The 23,026-nt window shown below is 36.5% G+C and overlaps 1 protein-coding gene across 5 annotated transcripts in view; it reads right to left on the bottom strand.

The window, feature by feature from the left end:
* LOC110466445 overlaps window positions 1-22,666 on the bottom strand; it is a 47,027-nt gene extending 24,361 nt beyond the window's left edge. For 4 of the 5 annotated variants that reach the window (XM_021522937.1, XM_021522935.1, XM_021522940.1 and 1 more), the window contains exon 1: window positions 22,248-22,666. In XM_021522937.1, the coding sequence (XP_021378612.1) occupies window positions 22,248-22,302 (55 nt within the window). In that variant the 5' untranslated portion in view covers window positions 22,303-22,666. The remainder of the gene's footprint in view (window positions 1-22,247) is intronic. The other variant, XM_021522939.1, reaches the window with a different exon arrangement.
* Window positions 22,667-23,026: the final 360 nt, after the last annotated feature.

Genomic DNA, 23,026 nt, shown 5'->3' with positions numbered 1-23,026 from the left:
CTCACAAACAAGTGACGTAACATTCATTTACGTATAGTATATACGTACACACATGTTTTGTACACATTTACGTGTAGTATATACGTACACACGTGTCTTGTACATATTTATTATATGAATACCGTGTTATGCAGTCTCATAAACCCATCACATAAATTATGTTAATGTAACGTGTATAATATCACTCCGGAAATGACATCACAATCGAATAGGAACAATCAATGTGATGTCACGTCATTGTGAAGCGGACGCAATTTTCATCGTTTCAGAGGCGGCCAAGTGCGAAATATTCGTTTCATATCACAATTATACAGTTTACTTTGTATTAGATGATAAAATTAAAGAATCTGTCATTCGTTTCCCTCATATTAGATTGATGATACTCGTTTTTTTTCTTTCATATTTGCAATAAATCCAATTGAAGGGAAACGAATGAGAGATCCTCTATTTACCTGTAGTATGTACGTACACACGCGTTTTGTTCACATTTACGTTTAGTATATACGTACACACGTGTTTTGTACACATTTACACGTAGTATATACGTACAGACGTGTTTTGTATACATTTACGTGAAGTATATACGTACACACGTGTTTTATACACATTTACGTGAAGTTTATACGTATACACGCGTATTGTACACATGTACATGTAGTTTATACGTACACACGTGTTTTGTACACATTTACATGTAGTATATACGTACAGACGTGTTACGCACACACGTGCTTTATACACATTTACGTGAAGTTTATACGTATACACGCGTATTGTACACATGTACATGTAGTATATACGTATACACGCGTATTGTACACATTTACATGTAGTTTATACGTATACAAGGCGTATTGTACATATTTACATGTTGTACATTTACGTGAAGTATATACGTACACAAGTGTATCGTACAGATAACATATGTGTGTTCTCTATACATTCTTCCTTAAGTAAATATTTAGTTTTGAACTGCTTTCAGATGCGGTTCATAGGCAATATGAATGTCCACTGCATTGCAGGAAAAGACATGAACCACGCTGCAGACATCCTAAAAGTATATAAAATATGCTCACATGTGCAAACGTACAATTTACACAGCCTTAAAGTACACACGAACACGTATGGTATGTAAGCACACTCCATTAATATTTTATAAAAGATATATTTCAAGAATGAATAACAAATTCTCTTTTTATTTTATCACATTTAACCAATATTATTCCAATTTGTCAATCAGGCTTTATGACTGAGCAATTAGAATCGTGATGTTCAGGGCGACTCTCGGTATATGTATGTAGATGCGGTCACTCCAGGCATAGTTTATATAAATCGGGAACCGTCGGCCCTTTCCATTAACGATGTGTTTACGGAAAGTGCCGACGGTTCCCGATTGAGATTAGATAGTACCTAAAAAACCTGTGTTAAGCATCCCTGCACCACTGCCAAAAATCTGTCACCGTTCATTTAAAACCTTTTAAGGCGTGCCCTTCAGATTTGATAGATCATTCTTCAAAGGAAAGCTATACCTTGTAGAACTTGTCCGAAAACATAGATAATGATGAAATGAATATTAATAATCGACCACCAAATTATTCATAAAACCGTTCTTATTCTCAAGCATAGATCGTGCTCTAAAACTTTGTTGTACCTGGCATAAATCATGTGACAATATCATTACTTCAAGTGTAAACACCGAAAAAGATATTAGGCTTCTTGCGTCTCAAAATGTCCTCCAACTCATTGATAAAACGTTTGTTTTTTTAATAAATTTTTAGAAACACATATGCTGACTTTAAGCACTAGAACGGTTAGATGCATACGGGTCCTGGATTCAACCCTGGACCTCCGATCATTGTGCCGTCGCTATAATCAAAACATGGGCCCGTACTCATGAAACCATTCTCATGAATAAATTCTTTACGGTCAAAAGATCAAGTAAAAACATTCAAAAAAGATTTTGACTGTAAGTCTCTCCATATTTCGTCCTTATCATTGACAATTTTTTTATTGGTTTATCACGAGAACAATTAAGATATTGAGCTTGAGCACACAATCTGAGTTTGAGTATGAGAATGGTTTAGGGGCCCAGGTCAACGGTCCTATCGCTGAACAGTTATATCCAAAAGGGAATTAGAAGGAGGGACTTGGATCCTTAACGTATCTTAAGTAATGTTCACTGATGCAATAGTACCCGCGCAGAAACAGACTGGGGTCCCATTTCGTGAGTCAACCCTTTTAAATAATTAATTCACTATGGCAATCCAACTTATATAGCATTTAATACATAAAGACGGTCACAGAAGTATAATAGATATCTTTATCTGGAATAGAGATACCTCTAGTTCAATTGGAGGTATCTTTTGACATAATTAAAAATGTTTCAAAATGAATTGAAATATATCTTTTATGTTATAAAAATGTCTCATACATTTATGAATACATACATGCAAGTATTCATAAACATCTTACTGTTTATAAGATATCTAATAAAGAATAGAGATATATCAATCTGTTAATATCCCCTGAATTATACGAGAAATATCTTTTAGGCATTAAATGCTGAGGTAGTTTGCCATAATTCACTTACACCAAAACCTGCAGCGGTAGAGTATTTTTTATTGGTTTACACTCAGTACCATGCATCTTTCACAATAAGCTCAATATGTGAGGATGTCGTATTAGTACAGCTAATTGTCCACAAAGTTAGAAACTTGTCGAATCTTTGACGTATTCATTGATGGTATTCATGCCCAGTTAGGCGAGCTTAAAGCCTCTCCTTGAGAAGTGTCACCCAAACGTTCCCGTCAAAGGTTTACGAGGTAAACACTGTGAGGACATTTTACGGTACAGCGTATATCCCCAAGTCCTGTGTAATGACGCTATCACAGATAACGCCTGGTATGTTGTGTAGGAGAGCTGACATCAACGGATAGGGACACACGTATATCATCTCTGTCCTTATATCCCAGGTCAAATACTTATCTATTTACACATATATTTGACCTTAATACCAAAATGTCAAGCACATAAAGCATTGTTCACATGTTAACTTCAGTCTATGTATATATATTTGAATAGGAAACATTTATTGACTTACATTTAGAGGCTTTATTACCTTTTTTATCTTCAATAAGAAAATTGCTGAATTATTTCAAGATAAAGCCTTTCCAAACCAAAGCGATGACGATCACGTTTGTGATTGTCAACAACAAATATACATAGGATTATTTCAGATTCGGGATGCATTCTAATAAAAGGGTTAATCAAATTTCTTAAATGCTAATTATTTTCGAGGTTTCACGACCTCGCAACAGCCAAGGTCATTGACGACAGTTCCTTAAAAAGGAGACGCCAGCAAAAAGCGTTGAGCACCAAGTGACACAGTTTTGGTTTCTCCAGTGTCCACTAAAGTATAGCAGACACGGAAGAAAACCATCAGTTCTGCAGAGAAGGCAGTCAACTCATACATACATACTTTACATAATATAACGCCCCTATAACTTCTCAGCTAGGAAAGTAATCCAAGTTCTGTTTGTATTACCTACATATTGTGTATTTGTAGGAAGTCAGTTAATTAAGTTTAATGCTGGTAAGTTGGTACTGTCTGTTCCGCTATTGATCAAACAATACATTTCATAATGTCACAGTTATAAATCTCATGATTGATCGTTCATACAAACAACTTCTCAGACGGCCAACACCCCACGCTAGACCTGTAGTACAGTAAACCTTATATATATATCAGTGTAAATGTGTAGTGAGACCTGTAGTACAGTAAACCTTACATCTATATCAGTGTAAATGTGTAGTGAGACCTGTAGCACAGTAAACCTTATATCTATATCAGTGTAAATGTGTAGTGAGACCTGTAGTACAGTAAACCTTACATCTATATCAGTGTAAATGTGTAGTGAGACCTGTAGCACAGTAAACCTTATATCTATATCAGTGTAAATGTGTAGTGAGACCTGTAGTACAGTAAACCTTACATCTATATCAGTGTAAATGTGTAGTGAGACCTGTAGCACAGTAAACCTTATATCTATATCAGTGTAAATGTGTAGTGAGACCTGTAGTACAGTAAACCTTACATCTATATCAGTGTAAATGTGTAGTGAGACCTGTAGCACAGTAAACCTTATATCTATATCAGTGTAAATGTGTAGTGAGACCTGTAGTACAGTAAACCTTACATCTATATCAGTGTAAATGTGTAGTGAGACCTGTAGCACAGTAAACCTTATATCTATATCAGTGTAAATGTGTAGTGAGACCTGTAGTACAGTAAACCTTACATCTATATCAGTGTAAATGTGTAGTGAGACCTGTAGCACAGTAAACCTTATATCTATATCAGTGTAAATGTGTAGTGAGACCTGTAGTACAGTAAACCTTACATCTATATCAGTGTAAATGTGTAGTGAGACCTGTAGCACAGTAAACCTTATATCTATATCAGTGTAAATGTGTAGTGAGACCTGTAGTACAGTAAACCTTACATCTATATCAGTGTAAATGTGTAGTGAGACCTGTAGCACAGTAAACCTTATATCTATATCAGTGTAAATGTGTAGTGAGACCTGTAGTACAGTAAACCTTACATCTATATCAGTGTAAATGTGTAGTGAGACCTGTAGCACAGTAAACCTTATATCTATATCAGTGTAAATGTGTAGTGAGACCTGTAGTACAGTAAACCTTACATCTATATCAGTGTAAATGTGTAGTGAGACCTGTAGCACAGTAAACCTTATATCTATATCAGTGTAAATGTGTAGTGAGACCTGTAGTACAGTAAACCTTACATCTATATCAGTGTAAATGTGTAGTGAGACCTGTAGCACAGTAAACCTTATATCTATATCAGTGTAAATGTGTAGTGAGACCTGTAGTACAGTAAACCTTACATCTATATCAGTGTAAATGTGTAGTGAGACCTGTAGCACAGTAAACCTTATATCTATATCAGTGTAAATGTGTAGTGAGACCTGTAGTACAGTAAACCTTACATCTATATCAGTGTAAATGTGTAGTGAGACCTGTAGCACAGTAAACCTTATATCTATATCAGTGTAAATGTGTAGTGAGACCTGTAGTACAGTAAACCTTACATCTATATCAGTGTAAATGTGTAGTGAGACCTGTAGCACAGTAAACCTTATATCTATATCAGTGTAAATGTGTAGTGAGACCTGTAGTACAGTAAACCTTACATCTATATCAGTGTAAATGTGTAGTGAGACCTGTAGCACAGTAAACCTTATATCTATATCAGTGTAAATGTGTAGTGAGACCTGTAGTACAGTAAACCTTACATCTATATCAGTGTAAATGTGTAGTGAGACCTGTAGCACAGTAAACCTTATATCTATATCAGTGTAAATGTGTAGTGAGACCTGTAGTACAGTAAACCTTACATCTATATCAGTGTAAATGTGTAGTGAGACCTGTAGCACAGTAAACCTTATATCTATATCAGTGTAAATGTGTAGTGAGACCTGTAGTACAGTAAACCTTACATCTATATCAGTGTAAATGTGTAGTGAGACCTGTAGCACAGTAAACCTTATATCTATATCAGTGTAAATGTGTAGTGAGACCTGTAGTACAGTAAACCTTACATCTATATCAGTGTAAATGTGTAGTGAGACCTGTAGCACAGTAAACCTTATATCTATATCAGTGTAAATGTGTAGTGAGACCTGTAGTACAGTAAACCTTACATCTATATCAGTGTAAATGTGTAGTGAGACCTGTAGCACAGTAAACCTTATATCTATATCAGTGTAAATGTGTAGTGAGACCTGTAGTACAGTAAACCTTACATCTATATCAGTGTAAATGTGTAGTGAGACCTGTAGCACAGTAAACCTTATATCTATATCAGTGTAAATGTGTAGTGAGACCTGTAGTACAGTAAACCTTACATCTATATCAGTGTAAATGTGTAGTGAGACCTGTAGCACAGTAAACCTTATATCTATATCAGTGTAAATGTGTAGTGAGACCTGTAGTACAGTAAACCTTACATCTATATCAGTGTAAATGTGTAGTGAGACCTGTAGCACAGTAAACCTTATATCTATATCAGTGTAAATGTGTAGTGAGACCTGTAGTACAGTAAACCTTACATCTATATCAGTGTAAATGTGTAGTGAGACCTGTAGCACAGTAAACCTTATATCTATATCAGTGTAAATGTGTAGTGAGACCTGTAGTACAGTAAACCTTACATCTATATCAGTGTAAATGTGTAGTGAGACCTGTAGCACAGTAAACCTTATATCTATATCAGTGTAAATGTGTAGTGAGACCTGTAGTACAGTAAACCTTACATCTATATCAGTGTAAATGTGTAGTGAGACCTGTAGCACAGTAAACCTTATATCTATATCAGTGTAAATGTGTAGTGAGACCTGTAGTACAGTAAACCTTACATCTATATCAGTGTAAATGTGTAGTGAGACCTGTAGCACAGTAAACCTTATATCTATATCAGTGTAAATGTGTAGTGAGACCTGTAGTACAGTAAACCTTACATCTATATCAGTGTAAATGTGTAGTGAGACCTGTAGCACAGTAAACCTTATATCTATATCAGTGTAAATGTGTAGTGAGACCTGTAGTACAGTAAACCTTACATCTATATCAGTGTAAATGTGTAGTGAGACCTGTAGCACAGTAAACCTTATATCTATATCAGTGTAAATGTGTAGTGAGACCTGTAGTACAGTAAACCTTACATCTATATCAGTGTAAATGTGTAGTGAGACCTGTAGCACAGTAAACCTTATATCTATATCAGTGTAAATGTGTAGTGAGACCTGTAGTACAGTAAACCTTATATCTATATCAGTGTAAATGTGTAGTGTGACGTAAAGTGTATTTCACCATATATATATATTTGTACAAATGCATTTATATTTGAACGATGTACATGATTGTGCAGTGGGACCCGTTGCTCGTTATTCTTACACCTGTATATGCAATAAGCTTTTTCTGCAGTTGAGTGGTTTTGTGTATGTTACAATTATGCACACAAAAATACTGATACGATGAGAAACCTTGAGATCGTCATTACGCATCCGTGTCTAGCGATGGGGTATTTATAACCAGCCATTAGTATTCTATTCATACTGTCATCATACTAATTTGCAGTATATAATCGTGTTTTATCTCGTCTCCAGTAAACGTATGGTAACAAACTGATTGATGTACCTGTGATACACTCGGAACACCTCGGGCTACTATCACAAACCACAGTAATACATCTTATAATGTCCTATCAAGTCCAACAGATAACATTTAATATTCACAATTAATTAAATTCAACAATTAGTAAGATGTTTGGCGAGTCGTCGTTTTTGTGAATTAATTACCGACAAAATGTCTAACCATTAAAACTATGATTAAACAAAATGAATTGATCATTCAGGTGAAGTTGTGGTTTACATATAACAGTATGTGATCTAGATAGGATGGTCGTTGTAAAGTGTAGGTTCATATTTTTAGAACATTTATTTCATCATTACAAATCTTGATTAAATCATGACATTTAAAACATTATATTACAGTATATCATTTACAATCATTATTATGCGATGTCATCAAGAATCTTTATTTTACCATGTTATTTAAAATCTGGATATCAAAAATGGAATTTAGAACCTTAATTATACCATGTTATAGAAATTCCATTTACATGACGTCATTTGATACATTATGTACGGTATTAATGTATTTAGTGTCAGGTACCCATTCAGAATGATGTTAATGAATCTATGGATGCATTATTTTCTGTGAATATTTTATTTTTATCAATTTATCAACAATACCCATATTACAAGTCATAAACTTACAGGTATCACACATATCACCAGATCTACGTAAAGTGTTAGTAACATATATCTCAGGTATGGTAACTGAAACCTAGCATTGTCTACTTAAATGTATGACAACCGTCACCTGATACAATGTATGACAACCGTCACCTGATACATTGTATGACAACCGTCACCTGATAAAATGTAGGACTTTCACCAGATACAATGTAGAACTGTCACCAGATACAATGTAGGACTGTCACCAGATACAATGTATGACAACCGTCACCTGATACAATGTATGACAACCGTCACCTGATACATTGTATGACAACCGTCACCTGATACATTGTATGACAACCGTCACCTGATAAAATGTAGGACTCTCATCTGATACAATGTAGGACTGTCACCAGATACAATGTATGGCAACTGTGACATGATACAATGTAAGACTGTCACATGATACAATTATGACAACTGTCACCTGATACAATGTATGACAACTCTCATCTTATACAGTGTATGACAACTGTCATCTTATACAATGTATGACAACTGTCATCTTATACAATGTATGCCAACTCTCATCTTATACAATGTATGATAACTCATCTTATTCAATGTATGACAACTGTCACCTTATACAATGTATGATAGCTATATATAAACTTATACAATGTATGACAACTTCAACTTATGCAATGTATGATTGTCACCAGATACAATGTATGGCAACTGTGACATGATACAATGTATGACAACTCTCATCTCATACAATGTATGACAACTCTCATCTTATACAGTGTATGACAACTGTCATCTTATACAATGTATGACAACTGTCATCTTATACAATGTATGCCAACTCTCATCTTATACAATGTATGATAACTCATCTTATTCAATGTATGACAACTGTCACCTTATACAATGTATGATAGCTATATATAAACTTATACAATGTATGACAACTTCAACTTATGCAATGTATGATTGTCACTTGATACAATGTATGACAACTCTCATCTTATACAATGTATGACAACTCTCATCTTATACAATGTATGACAACTCTCATCTCATACAATGTATGACAACTCTCATCTTATACAATGTATGACATTTGTCATCTTATACAATGTATGACAACTGTCACCTTATACAATGTATGACAACTCTCATCTTATACAATGTATGACAACTCTCATCTTATACAATGTATGACAACTCTAATCTTCTACAATGTATGACAACTGTCACTCGATACAATGTGTAATAGCTGTCATCTTATACATTGTATTATAACTGTCTAATACAATGTATTTCCCCTTACATGTAATACAATACATTATGGTTGTTACGGTAATGTTAATGATAAGGTAAGAAAAAATTCAGTGCAAACAGTAGCCTAAGCCGACACACGAAGATGGTCAAGACCGCAGGGACCTGAGAATTTGTTACAGCTGTATGGGTGTGTCATTTTTACCAAAGTCGACCTAACCCCTAAAACATGTAAAATTACTCTGAACACCTTACTTTAGGTCCAAATATAGCTGTAATTCTTCTACAATATTACAAATATAAAGTGTATTCGGTTTTAAAAATAAAGCAAATCATATTTCCCCCTAAAAAACACTTATGTAGACGTTAACGATCACTTCCTAATCTACCGTGAAATGTTATCATACATCAGTGTGTCTGTTACATATTTATGAGAGCTGTACGTCACAAAATCCTGCTCAATAAAATCTAGTCATCTGCCCGGGAGATGAGATTGCATAATCTGAAGTCCGACATCTTTATGTAAACTGTGAGAGACAGCCTTTATCTAAAGTATTAAGTCCGATATCCCTCGATCTAGGATTTCCAGTAATGAAGCCAACCCTAAACTTTGGTTCGTCAGACTTGATATATGGAGCTGACCCCGGGACCCCCACTATCCGTCATTTGATTGTGTTTGTAGCCTGGATCGCTCCCTGTTCCGATTATAATTTGAATGTGGCGCAGAGATTTACCGACTTCGCGAAAAGTCAAGTGACCACTACCAAGGGAGAGGAAGAGGATGGTCCGTGGTTAGGCGTGACGTAAAAAAACACGTGCACACACAACAGGACGTGGTGCATGTCAACCAGACGTTACGTCCACTGTCAGAGATTACAACATGATAGACGAGGTCATGTGACACAGGTTATACGTAACATGTATGTAGGACTTGTATACCTTTCATGTAAAATACTTTCAAATGTTAATGGTTTATAGACACAGCCACGCGTGGTTTAATAATTAATGAATTAATAAAAAATACAATTACCTGAACATTTACAGGGATGGGATAGCATACAAGGTACGGAAACGACCATTTGATTCTGGGGGAGGGTAGAGGAGAGGGATTGCCCCCGTGCAAATAAATTATCATAATTATTACGTCCCCGATCATTAATTTGTGTGTGTGTGTGTGGGGGGGGGGGGGGGGGATATATGGATACTGTGATGTTTTGACTTCAGGAAGTGACAGTGAGGTACATGTGAATGTCTTACGTACATCCGTTAAGCGTTGACAGAGGGTGTGGTATATATTACATATATTTTATATTGAACATTGTCAATAGAACTTTATATTTGATCCTCCCAAAAAATAGTCTTATTGGAATCTCATTTAGCATACGCGGGATTTACAGTCATCAAGACCTCGCTTCCGATGAACATTTGTTCATAAACTAAACATATGAAATGAATGATTTTGCAACCCAACCATACGTTTTGGTATTGCAGTACGTCGTTATCAGACTAATTTCCTTTTCTGATTCGATCGTGTCTAGATACGCATGTCACGTGCCAGGGAATCGTGTGACCTTGACCTTATTAACGAGCTTAGTGTGTGGTTTCCGACCGTATGTCTGACGATGACGAGAGGGTTAGCCCTTTCAAAACAAGATGTGAAATGTCAGTCATTTCCGTCCAACTTTACCAATCGTTCACGTCGATAATTTACCATTCGTTCACTTCAATAAATTACCAATAATTTACTAAGCGTACACTTCGATAATTTATTAATCGTACACTTCGATAATTTACTAATCGTTCATTTCGATTGTTTAGCAATCGCACATTTTGATTATTTACCACACACTTCGATAAGTTACCAATCCTACACTTCGATGAAGATGACTGGTTACCGATATACCTTCACACCGGAAGTCATGCCTCCTAATGTACCACCACGGGTCACGTGACTTTTGTTCACAATTTGTGTCTCGGAACGACCATATAAGTTCATGCGTTACATACTTAAAAGCAGTGTACATGTATCATGTTATTGGTATATTCCTGGATATATCGTCTAACAGATGTATACACACACACACATATATATATATATATATATGTAACTCATCTGTTGGTTATATATATCGTCTAACAGCTGTATATACACACACACACACATATATATATATGTCTGTGTACCTCGTCTGTTGGTTATATATATCGTCTCACAGCTGTATACACACACACACATATATATATATATATGTGTGTGTATCTCGTCTCTTGGTTATATATATCGTCTAACAGCTGTATATACACACACACACACATATATATATATATATGTAACTCGTCTGTTGATTACATAAGTTGCCTTACATTTCTTTACTTTTTGCTAAAAGGACGTCTCTGACACCGATTTAATTGGAGCAGTAAAACTTCGTTGACCTTAACTGTCTATAGTATGGTGGCTGATATGACATTTCGTCTTTTCGCTTTGTCGCCCGCGAAATAACGCCAAGCGAAATAACGAAATAACGAAATAACGCCAAAGCGCCAAAGCGAAAAGACGAAATTACGCCAAAGCGCCAAAGCTAAATAACGAAATAACGCCAAACCGAAGTGAAAATAACGCCAAAGCGAAGAGATAAAATGGCGTCTTTTCTCCCTCCTTTTGGCGTTATTTCGTTATTTAGCTTTGGCTATGAGTGACATTGAGCTAGAGTTGGAAGTCATGGTCCGGTTCGCGAGACATTTCTATTAAACTAGAACTACGCCCCAGGTTCAGTCATATACGTGTCAGACAAAACCCTTTGTTGCCATTATTTAACAGTTTGTACATATCACCTTGAGGAATTTAATAGGCATCAAATAGCTGTCGAGTATGGCAAAATCAGCATCTTTTGAACCTATTTATAAAATGACAAAGGAATAAAATGAACACAATCATGTCTATACCACAAGACCGCATTGATCTGTATCATGTAGGTCCGTGACGCCATAGAATAGTGCTGAATCATTTTACACTTGAATGTCAAACTCTCATTACGGAGAAATCAACGTGTTAGACGATATCAGATATGACCCTAGACCGGGTTTTGTGTGTGGTGTAGGTCAGATCATATACTACTCACATTTTTCTAAGGGTCACCTATATTTTGGGCGAATATGTTAGCCTTCCAAATCGTCCTGTTCAGTCAACCATAAAAGTGCTTTCAAAAGCTAAGCTATGCTAAGTAAGACGTTGTTCAAATTGTCCAGGAAATTAATTTTACGCAGCAACATATACATCAAGCGATGCACACTTGAAAACCACACGTGTGTCATTTCATTTCAATAAATTTGATTCAAGATGGTAAAATAAAAGTGAATAGGAATAAACAACAGGCTACGCCTATATAAGTATTAATTTCAATACCGGCCTCCTCTGCCCTGACCGGCAACTTATATGTAAACATTAGATTTAGGACAGGTATACCAGGAAGGTTTGTCACCTTGAATTCCAGCAATCAAGCGTATCATACCTGTCATCAGGAAACTTGAGAAAACATTTTTTTATATTTACACTATTTTTACTCCGTAGTTGCTCGATTTTACACACACAATATGTTTATATTATAAGCAATGTTTATTTTGGAGGAGAGTGAGCATATGGTTATTGTGTACCCGCTAACCCGGACACCTCAAGGTATATAATATTATGTAAATAGTTATTTTCTGGTGTCAGCTACCCTGTGTTAGACTAGAGGTAACTGCGGGCTTTTCCTGTACCATATTGTTTAGCCTGTTTTCACAGGTCCGTTGTCCAAATGTGTATACGAAATATTAGTGAGCGGATAACGGTTACAAAGTGTTCAGTGAGTCGATTCAATTATCTGTAAATAATGTAACCAATATAAGATTGTACGAAGCTTTTATCCGTCAGGATTGCAAAGGTTTCTCACTTGGATCTTTAACTATGATAAGACTACATACAAATGTAGTTTCAAATGAACTGCGACACGAGAGCACAATCTGATGTAAAAGCTCAAGCGAAGACGCAGTGCACCATGTCACTTAGAAACAAGCCATTCGGATTGGTATGTCTCGCCTGTACCCACCTTTGTCACTTAGAAACAAGCCATTCGGATTGGTATGTCTCTCCTGTACCCTCCCTTGTCACTTAGAAACAAGCCATTCGGATTGGTATGTCTCACCTGTACCCACCTTTGTCACTTAGAAACAAGCCATTCGGATTGGTATGTCTCGCCTGTACCCTCCCTTGTCACTTAGAAACAAGCCATTCGGATTGGTATGTCTCACCTGTACCCTCCTTTGTCACTTTGAAACAAACCATTCGGATTGGTATGTCTCCCCTGTCCCCACCTTTGTCACTTAGAAACAAAACATTCGGATTGGTATGTCTCGCCTGGAACCTCCTTTGTCACTTAGAAACAAAGCATTCGGATTGGTATGTCTCGCCCGTACCAACCTTTCTCACCCAGAAACAAACCATTCGGATTGGTATCTCTCGCCTGTACCCACCTTTGTCAATTAGAAACAAACCATTCGGATTGGTATCTCTCGCCTGTACCCACCTTTGTCCCTTAGAAACAAGCCATTCGGATTTGTATGTCTCACCTGTACCCTCCTTTGTCACTTAAAAACAAGCCATTCGGATTGGTATGCCTCGCCTGTTCCCTCCCTTGTCACTTAGAAACAAGCCATTCGGATGGGTATGTCTCACCTGTACCCTCCTTTGTCCCTTTGAAACAACCCATTCGGATTGGTATGTCCCCCCTGTCCCCCCCTTTGTCACTTAGAAACAAGCCATTCGGATGGGTATGTCTCACCTGTACCCTCCTTTGTCACTTGGAAACAAGCCATTCGGATTGGTATGCCTCGCCTGTTCCCTCCCTTGTCACTTAGAAACAAGCCATTCGGATGGGTATGTCTCACCTGTACCCTCCTTTGTCACTTGGAAACAAGCCATTCGGATTGGTATGTCTCGCCTGTACCCTCCTTTGACCATCAATACACATGTCGGGTTTGGTTGGTCTAGCACTTATAGTTTCGGAGAAACTAACTTAAACGCAAAAACAACCAGCATTTGATGCATAGGTTGAGATGTTCTACTGTACTAACTAAGATGCATCTATGGTCCAAATTTGATTGGTCTAGCACTTATACATTCAGTGAAACTAACTTAAACGCAAATAAAAATAATGTTGACGTCGTCGCCGGAAAAGCAACACCTTAGTCGACAAAAAGGACGATTATTGTTTTAACGTCTTTGCAACAGCCAAGGTCATAGGAAGACAGTGTCAACCATCGGACTTGTTACACGCTAACTCCTCACCCGATACTTTCTGCTCAACTATTTTACTTCCATACTCTTGAACAGAATTGTAGACAAATCTGATATTGCGGATTTTCATAACTGTAAGTACACGTACATTGTATGTATAAATACTGGAAGTAAAGACTGAATTAAAATACTTAAAATTATATTGCGGAAGGGGAAACTGAAATTAACCTAGTTAAGTTTATATAGCGGAAATGGAGACTGAAACTGACATTGTTAAGTTTATATTGTGGAAGTGGAGACTGAATTAACCTAGTTAAGTTAATATTGTTGAAGTGGAGACTTAATTAACATAGTTAAGTTTATATAGCAGAAGTGGAGACTGAAACTGACCTATAGTCAAGTTTATATAACGGAAGTGGAGACTGAAATGAACCTAGTTAAGTTTATATTGCGGAAGTGGAGACTGAAATTAACCTAGTTCAGTTTATATATTATAGTGGAAGTGGAGACTGAAACTGACCTAGATATAACGAAAGTGGAGACTGAAAGTGACCTAGTCAGGTTAATATAGCGGAAGTGGAGACCCACAACCGACAAAAACTTTGCGTCGGTTAACCGAAAATCCTTTAAGGTCATAGGAGTGTATTGCTAGACGGAAGTAGGAAGTACATCCCTAGTTGAAAATCCAATGTAGGGAGACAGTATCACAATTTCCGCATATTCTAATGTTTAATATTAAACTGATGAATATTGTATGCCTATTATTGACAGAACAGTGTGTTCTTTCAATATTAAAGTATTGCAAAGCAATCCAGGCATTAATGCAGTTGTTTTTTATCAATGAGTCACATGTGTCCATTTTTCCGTTCTTCAGGAAACCGGTTACCTAGTTCACTACTGTGAAGTTTTCCAAGAATGATAACTCATTGCATGTAGTTACTATGTGTATATGGTTTTATTATAAAATGTTAATTTTTAATCGTTTATAGATGATTAATTTTACACAATTTCAGCATTTATGAAATTAATATACATTAATGCAATACTAATCTATGTTGGTATCATTTTTATTGACATTATTTTGCAAAATAATGTGTGTTTCAAGTCTTTTTTCAAAATTCAATCCTTTTTACATAAATTTCGATTTAAAATCCTTAAAATTCTGACAACCTATATTTTTTTTGTGGCAGAAAATTTTCTTTACTTCAAAGCAATATAACTAAACAAAATTTGAATAAATTCTACTGAGAAATGGCGACACAATCCTATTACCTTAAATATAAGCTGGGTACTAGCATGACAGTTTGTCCGAATTAAAAAGGTTCCACAAAAAGTGGGACTTCGAACAAAACAAGGATCAATCTTAGAACAGCGAACGGTCAATCCAAGGAAATGACAAATACTCTGCATCCATTACAACTGGACGGAAACACTGTCTGGGTCTGATCTATATATAGGAATCGCCGGATCCGTTATCTATATTGGGGTCATTAGTTCCGTTATACAAGGAGCATCAGTCCCGTTATCCATAAGGTAATTATAATGTACACTTAAAAGTGTCACAAACCGATATAACCCATCGTCTCCGATCGATTGCCAGGCGACAATTTTCAAAGTGATTTTAAAGTTTGATTGGCCCGAGTTTCCCTGGCCCTGACACCAGACATCTATCTGTCAAAATGTCTGATGTCAGGGGCAGAGAGCCCACACCAGACATCTATCTGTCAAAATGTCTGATTTCAGGGGCAGAGAGCCCACACCAGACATCTATCTGTCAAAATGTCTGATTTCAGGGGCAGAGAGCCCACACCAGACATCTATCTGTCAAAATGTCTAAGTCTGATGTCAGGGCCAGAGGAAACTGGGAATAAGTGCTACATTATTTAGAAACTGTACAATACACAGTGCACGTCTCACTGCCATGGTTCTTGTAGACATCCTTATTGAAGCACACACATCTTTAATATTATGAATATTATATATGTTGACGGGTGGGAGAGAGGGAAGTGTTGGTAACGAGTTGTTACAACAATAAGGGGTTTCATTTGTAGCCAGTAACCGGTAGAAATAGCTTCCTCCTGCACTACAGATATGTCACCGGCTACTTTCTTGAAAATTAAAAGAAAGGAGTACTATGAAACCTTCTAAAATTAACCGCCTACTTTGTGCTGAACACATGCGACTTGAAATCTTATTGAAACCCCTTATACATGTTCCTATTTATGTATTTGTTACTTTGTTACTATGTATGCGTGTTTGCTGCTACATGTTATTAGTTTTGTGTTTGTTACTATGTGTTACTGTTAATTTGTCTATCTTATATGATTGATACGTACTTGCAGCAATACTAAATGTTACTATTTATGTGAACTTGTAACTATATGTTATTTGTTACTTTATTACTATTTTTGAGTTTTGTTACTATCTGTTACTATTAATGTGTATAATTTTTAGCTCACCTGGCACGAAGTGCCAAGTGAGCTTATGCCGTGGTGCGGCGTCCGTCGTCCGTCCGTCCGTCCGTCCGTCCGTCGTCCGTCCGTCGTCCGGCGTCAATATTTTACTTTAAACGACTTCTCCTTAATAACCGAAAGGCCTAGGGTGTCGATATTTGGCCAGAGGCAAACTGGGATGAAGGGCTACAAAGTTTGTTAAAATTAATGACCTTCACCCATTTTCAAGGTAACAGGGGTCAAATATGTTAAAAACTTTAAACATCTTCTTCTTGATAACCAAACTTCCCAGGGAGATGATATTTGGCCAGTAGCATGCTTGGGTGAAGGGCTACCAAGTTTGTTCAAATGAATGACCTTCAATTATATTCAAGGTCACAGGGGTCAATTGTCTTAAAAAACCCTTTAAACAACTTCTTCTGAATAACCAAGATGCCCAGGGTGATGATATTTGGCCAGTAGCATGCTGAGATGAAGGGCTACAAAGTTTGTTCAAATGAATGACCTTCACCTATATTCAAGGTCACAGGGGTCAAATATGTTAAAAACTTTAAACAACTTCTTCTGAATAATCATAATGCACAGGGTAATGATATTTGGCCAGTAGCATGCTGGGGTAAAGGGCTATCAAGTTTGTTCGAATGAATGACCTTCACTTATATTCAAGGTCACAAGGGTCAAATATGTTTAAAACATTAAACAACTTCTTCTGAATAACCAAAATGCACAGGGTGATGATATTTGGCCAGTAGCATGCTGGGGTAAAGGGCTATCAAGTTTGTTTTGAATGACCTTCACCTATATTCAAGGTCACAGGGGTCAAATATTTGAAAAACATTAAATAACTTCTTCTGAATAACCAAAATGCACAGGGTGATGGTATTTGGCCAGTAGCATGCTGAGATGAAGGGCTACAAAGTTTGTTTAAATGTATGACCTTGAATCATATTCAAGGTCACAAGGAGCAAATATGTTCAAAATATTTAAACAACTTGTTCTGAATAACCAAAAGGCTCAGGTTGTTGATATTTAGTCAGATCAAGGACTACTATGTTTGTTAAAGTGAATGACTTTGACTTATATTCAAGGTCACAGGGGTCAAATTTGTTTAAAATCTTTAAACGACCTCTTCTGAATAACCATGGGTCCCAGGAAGTTGATACTTTGCAAGTTGCATACTGAGATGAAAGGCTATACAATTTGTTCAACATAATGACTTAGTTCGACTTTCAAGGGGTGAAATGTTTTAAAATCTTTTAACAGGTTCTTTTGAATGACTTTAATCATAAATACTGATATTTTGCCTGTAGCTTTATTTTAGATCACTTTTAAGGTTGCAAGTGTGAGATTTATACCAGGTGAGCGATGCAGGCCCATTGGGCCTCTTGTTAAACATACTATTTATGTGTACTTGTATTAATACTATATGTTACTATTTAATTGTATGTGTTGTGTAGGGCACGAGTAATTATGTAGTTCCACTTGTTGCTAAAACGTACGGAAATGAATAACTTGATCACTTAAGGGACTTCGTCATTTTTAGGCAGCTGTGACACACGGGTTCGTCCTCCTCGACAGACGATATTATGACCGAGACAATCCCAAGCATGGTGATCCGTACAGTTGTCAGAAGTTCACTTTCTAGTTGTAGATACTTAAGAGACGCTACTTGATATCAAGGGCAACAGTGAATGACTAATTTCAGAACAAAGAAAACACTTAACCACTGACCAATTCGATCAGCAACCACCAGTGACCGCCCGGTGACGCAAAGCACTGCTTATATTTATTCACATTTCAATGTTAGCAATAAAAACTAGTAGAATTCAGAAACACGTCACATTTCTATTTTAACCAGTAGGCACAATGACGAATTGGGTATTCCACAGTAAATATTCAGTTAACTGTAAATATTAAGAAGTTCACAGTACATATTTGGGTTCACAGTTCATATTTCACAGTACATATTTGGGTTCACAGTACATATTTGGGAGTTCAACGTAAATATTACCTAGGTAAGGGTAAATATTTAGCAGCTCACATGTTGAGAAGCGTTGAGCTGTTTGGCTATAAAGGTAGACCCAAATGGCAGTTATATAAAAAGTGTCGGTTATATTATAATTGTAGTTTTCGTTATCATCATTTTTTTCTTTCTTTGTTTTACTAGTCCGGCCAATCAATCATGCCGTGAGTTCAGTACCACGTCAACCAAGCGTTTAACTGTCTAGGCATTGTCATCTAATCAACTACATATGTATGACGTGAGACCCCAAGTAAATCAAATAGGGTTAAACATCTCTCACCGTGGTAAATAAACAATTACCGATAACGGCCCCTGTAAATATTGGGATCGTAAAGTTGGACCCGGATATGCTTATCGGTCGACGTCCCGGTCCCACGTGTCGTTATAACAGTTTTTAAGTTCAAATTACAGTGAACAAATTATATAATTAATATTAAAACTATATCTTCACTGTTGTTGAAAACATTTGTCATGGATTATTACACAATCCACCTACGGAGGATACTGGATTATTTCAACCATGTAGGCCAGGTGTCGATGATGGATCACAGGTTTGAGATGTACTTCTGACATGATATAAGTAATATTTATATCACCATTTACAAATCCTAACACAAATCACGTGTTTTCTGTCGTAGGAATAGCTCTTCAGAGCTAATGTTTCACGACAAAAAAAGGTTTCTTGTATCTTGTACTCAGAAGAACGTTACATTTATTATGATGCAGAAATTCACACAAGTAAAATCATCAGCATCTCCCCACCCTGTGTTACATGGTTGTGAGTAATTACGACAGGTTCACTCCCTCCCTTGTGTAACATGGTTGTGAGTAATTACGACAGGTTCACTCCCTCCCTTTTGTAACGTGGTTATGACAAGTTACGACAGATTTACTCCCATCCCCGTGTAACAAGATGGTAAGAAGTTACGACAGATTAATTTACTCCCCAGTGTAACATATGGTTGCGAGAAGTAACGACAGATTAGCTCCCTCCCCTGTGTAACATGGCCCTCACCTAAATGTGATTAGCTATATAGGCTATTCCTCCCGTCCCTTACGACATGTAATTATATATAAAGGCTATTCCATGTAATTTGATATAGAACTGTTTCCTCTACAGGACACTCTGACGTGTAATAAAATATACAGTTGTCCCTTTACCGGACACTCAGCCATGTAGTCGGCATACATATATGTGTACGGCCTGTAATCATATGCAGAAATTTAAATGAACACAAGTGCATGCATACGGAAATTATGTTTCAATAATGAGATGCAGTTCTACACAAAGAACTTCCATATTATAAACACTTATTTAGGACATTCTTTTGTAGTTGTTACTTAACAAGTATGATACATTTGCTCTGACACCTGTTGGATTACGATTTTTATCATATTTGTATGACCCATATGTTTGTATGTGGGCATACAATGACGTTTAGTGTAAAGAACAATTTTTATATTTCCAGTTCTTGATTGTATACCGAGATATTATCCCACAGGTTATATGACTACGCCGAGGACATTGCCATTCAGTATACGCCGAGGACATTCAGTAAATATCAACTGTATAACCTGACTGGATGAAGGCAGCCGGTACGTGACATTATTTAGGTTACATAAGATGACTGCCAGTGCCGCGATAACAACATATCTTTCCTTCACTTCTCCCTCCCGATGAAACTATGATATCAATTAAAAGTCCTTTATACCCCAAAATTAAGTGTACGTGAACACGAGATTGCATTGGCACCTGGACGCATGGCAAGTACACAGACCTCGAAACCTTTCGTTAATAGTTCCAGTACACTCTGCCGATTGAGCTATATAGCTATGAAGATGCCTTCCTCCGTCGATATCGACGATTACGGAAGTCGGTCTTGTGCTGTAGTGCGTTAATTATTATGTACAGTGATTTTTTTTATTATATTTTTATTATTTGCTATATGATAAAAACAGGTTAAAAACAGTGAAGTTATGTTGTAGGTTTTGTATATGTTCGATTATGTTATATGTGGTGCATGTCCTGAATTCTGCTGGTGTTTCTGATTGGATTATTGTTTTGGGTAGGAAGTTCCACTGTATTATGGTGTATGAAAAGAATGAGTGTCTGTATGTGTCTTTGGATGTGTAAGATATCTCTGTAACTGAGGTCGTGTCCTTGACGTGTTCTGGTGTCTGCCGGGATGAGATTGTTAGTGTGTATTGCTACTTGTTGGATGCGCGTTCTTGTTCTATGTGTGTGTAGTGTGTAGTAACTGTATTCACCTATAAGTTATAGCTGTATTGAGCTAAAAAAAATATCTCAGATTTCAATTTTCATTAAATTAAAGCAAAGCCGCACGAAACATTAAAGTTTATGGTTATGTTGAAAAAATGATACATTTAGATGTTTATTTTCATTTTTCATCAATGTAAAATTTCCGATTTTTTTACATCATTATTTTTTAAAAGTAATACTTATATGAAATGTCTTTTGTTTATCAACCTAATGATAAATCTTCTTTTAAAAGCGACTTTGTTTCGTTTTCCTTAAAAGAGAAAATCAAATGAAAATACATGTAGCTCAAAAGACCTATTTCAGGTCTTTACAGCTATATAGCTCAATCGGCAGAGTGTACTGGACCTGGTTAAAGAGGAAAGTTATTTCCCATTGAATGTCTTCTAGACCAACAAATTGGAATTTTGTACCTCATTACTATATAATAATAACGATCCATCACATCCTTTAAGGCTCGACATATACAGGATTCTTGTTTATTTATAAAATTGTGATTTCACTAGTATGAACACGGACCTAGGTCCTTATATAATTCTGTGGTATTGAGGAGACCAGGCTCACAGTGTATAAATGGAGGATTGACAATCACGTCACGTGTACCGGTTATCATTACTTGCCATACAATTACTCTCTTGTTACTTGTCATAACTTTTATAATTACAACATAGTTATAAAATATTGAATTTTGATTAGTTATAACATACTACTCAACTGTACACGGGTGTACGACAGTTTATAATATCACACCTATATGTTCCACACGTAAGCTTGATTATCAATTATTTGTCAATTATCTACAAAAACCGGTTTCTACGAAATTTGGCATTTCTACATATGTTACATTGATTTTAATGTTATTTTATTCATCGTTATAATGTGACTAAAACAGAACAATACAATTTTATTGAATTGAATATTTATGTGCACGGACTGGGATCTATCCAATCCGTGGTTTGTAATAACGTTTACTTGCCTTGTGCCCCCACTCAAAAGTTCACAAATACTTTAAGAGGGAAATGTGTATTCGCCACTCCAGTTGGACAGCCCTATACAAGCTATATACATGTATGTATACTAACAACATAGACAATGTGTTGTGTGTACTCACGGAAAGCCAGGCTTAGCAGGCAGCTTAAACACACATGAGCTTCTGTCCAAGTCATTATGAAATATTCCAATCAGTGGCTGAAGTCAATTCACAGAGTCCCGACACAGCAGTAAATGATGGACTATAAGTATACAGACAGTATTCAAGCCACTTCGTCATCAACTCCGCATTCGGTTGTTATCACCACTGCGTTAATACCGTGCAATCGCTGATGTTATCACTACTGCAATAGACAATGGTATATTAACCTGTGTGGACCGTATATAGGTGTTGAGACGTCACTGGACCGTATCCCACGGCCGGTCCATGCAGTGAACGAGGTTTACCTGCATACCTGTGCTGCGAGACTAGGAAAGACGAATCACTGAGCTCGTATTTTTACGAGTCAGTGACACACACAGGACGCGTGCATACAGTGGTCACAGTAGGGGCCTAGCGCCACCAGGGGATCTATATGTGTCAACTCGTACAGCACGGAGTAAAGGTCAACTAATCAGTCAGAATTAATTGTTTAATTGATATTTTAACACATTTTACTGATTAAATAGATACCACCTTATGAACATCTGGATGACGACGTGGAAAAATAATCGTTTGAAATCAAATCCCATTGCATAACATTAAGGCTACATGTAATTTCACTCTGTACAAAATTGCAAAATTTGTAGTCAAGATTGATTTTTGGCGCCAGCGCACCGGAACGCTACGACATCGACAAAATATTTACATTTATTATGTTCCAATATGTCAACATATTAGTTAAAGTTATAAGGGTTAAT

This window comes from Mizuhopecten yessoensis, unplaced genomic scaffold, assembly GCF_002113885.1.
Source record: "Mizuhopecten yessoensis strain PY_sf001 unplaced genomic scaffold, ASM211388v2 scaffold11133, whole genome shotgun sequence".
NCBI classification, from domain to species: domain Eukaryota; kingdom Metazoa; phylum Mollusca; class Bivalvia; order Pectinida; family Pectinidae; genus Mizuhopecten; species Mizuhopecten yessoensis.
Note: the sequence above shows the minus strand (reverse complement) of the source record. Positions and strands in the feature narration are given on the sequence as shown.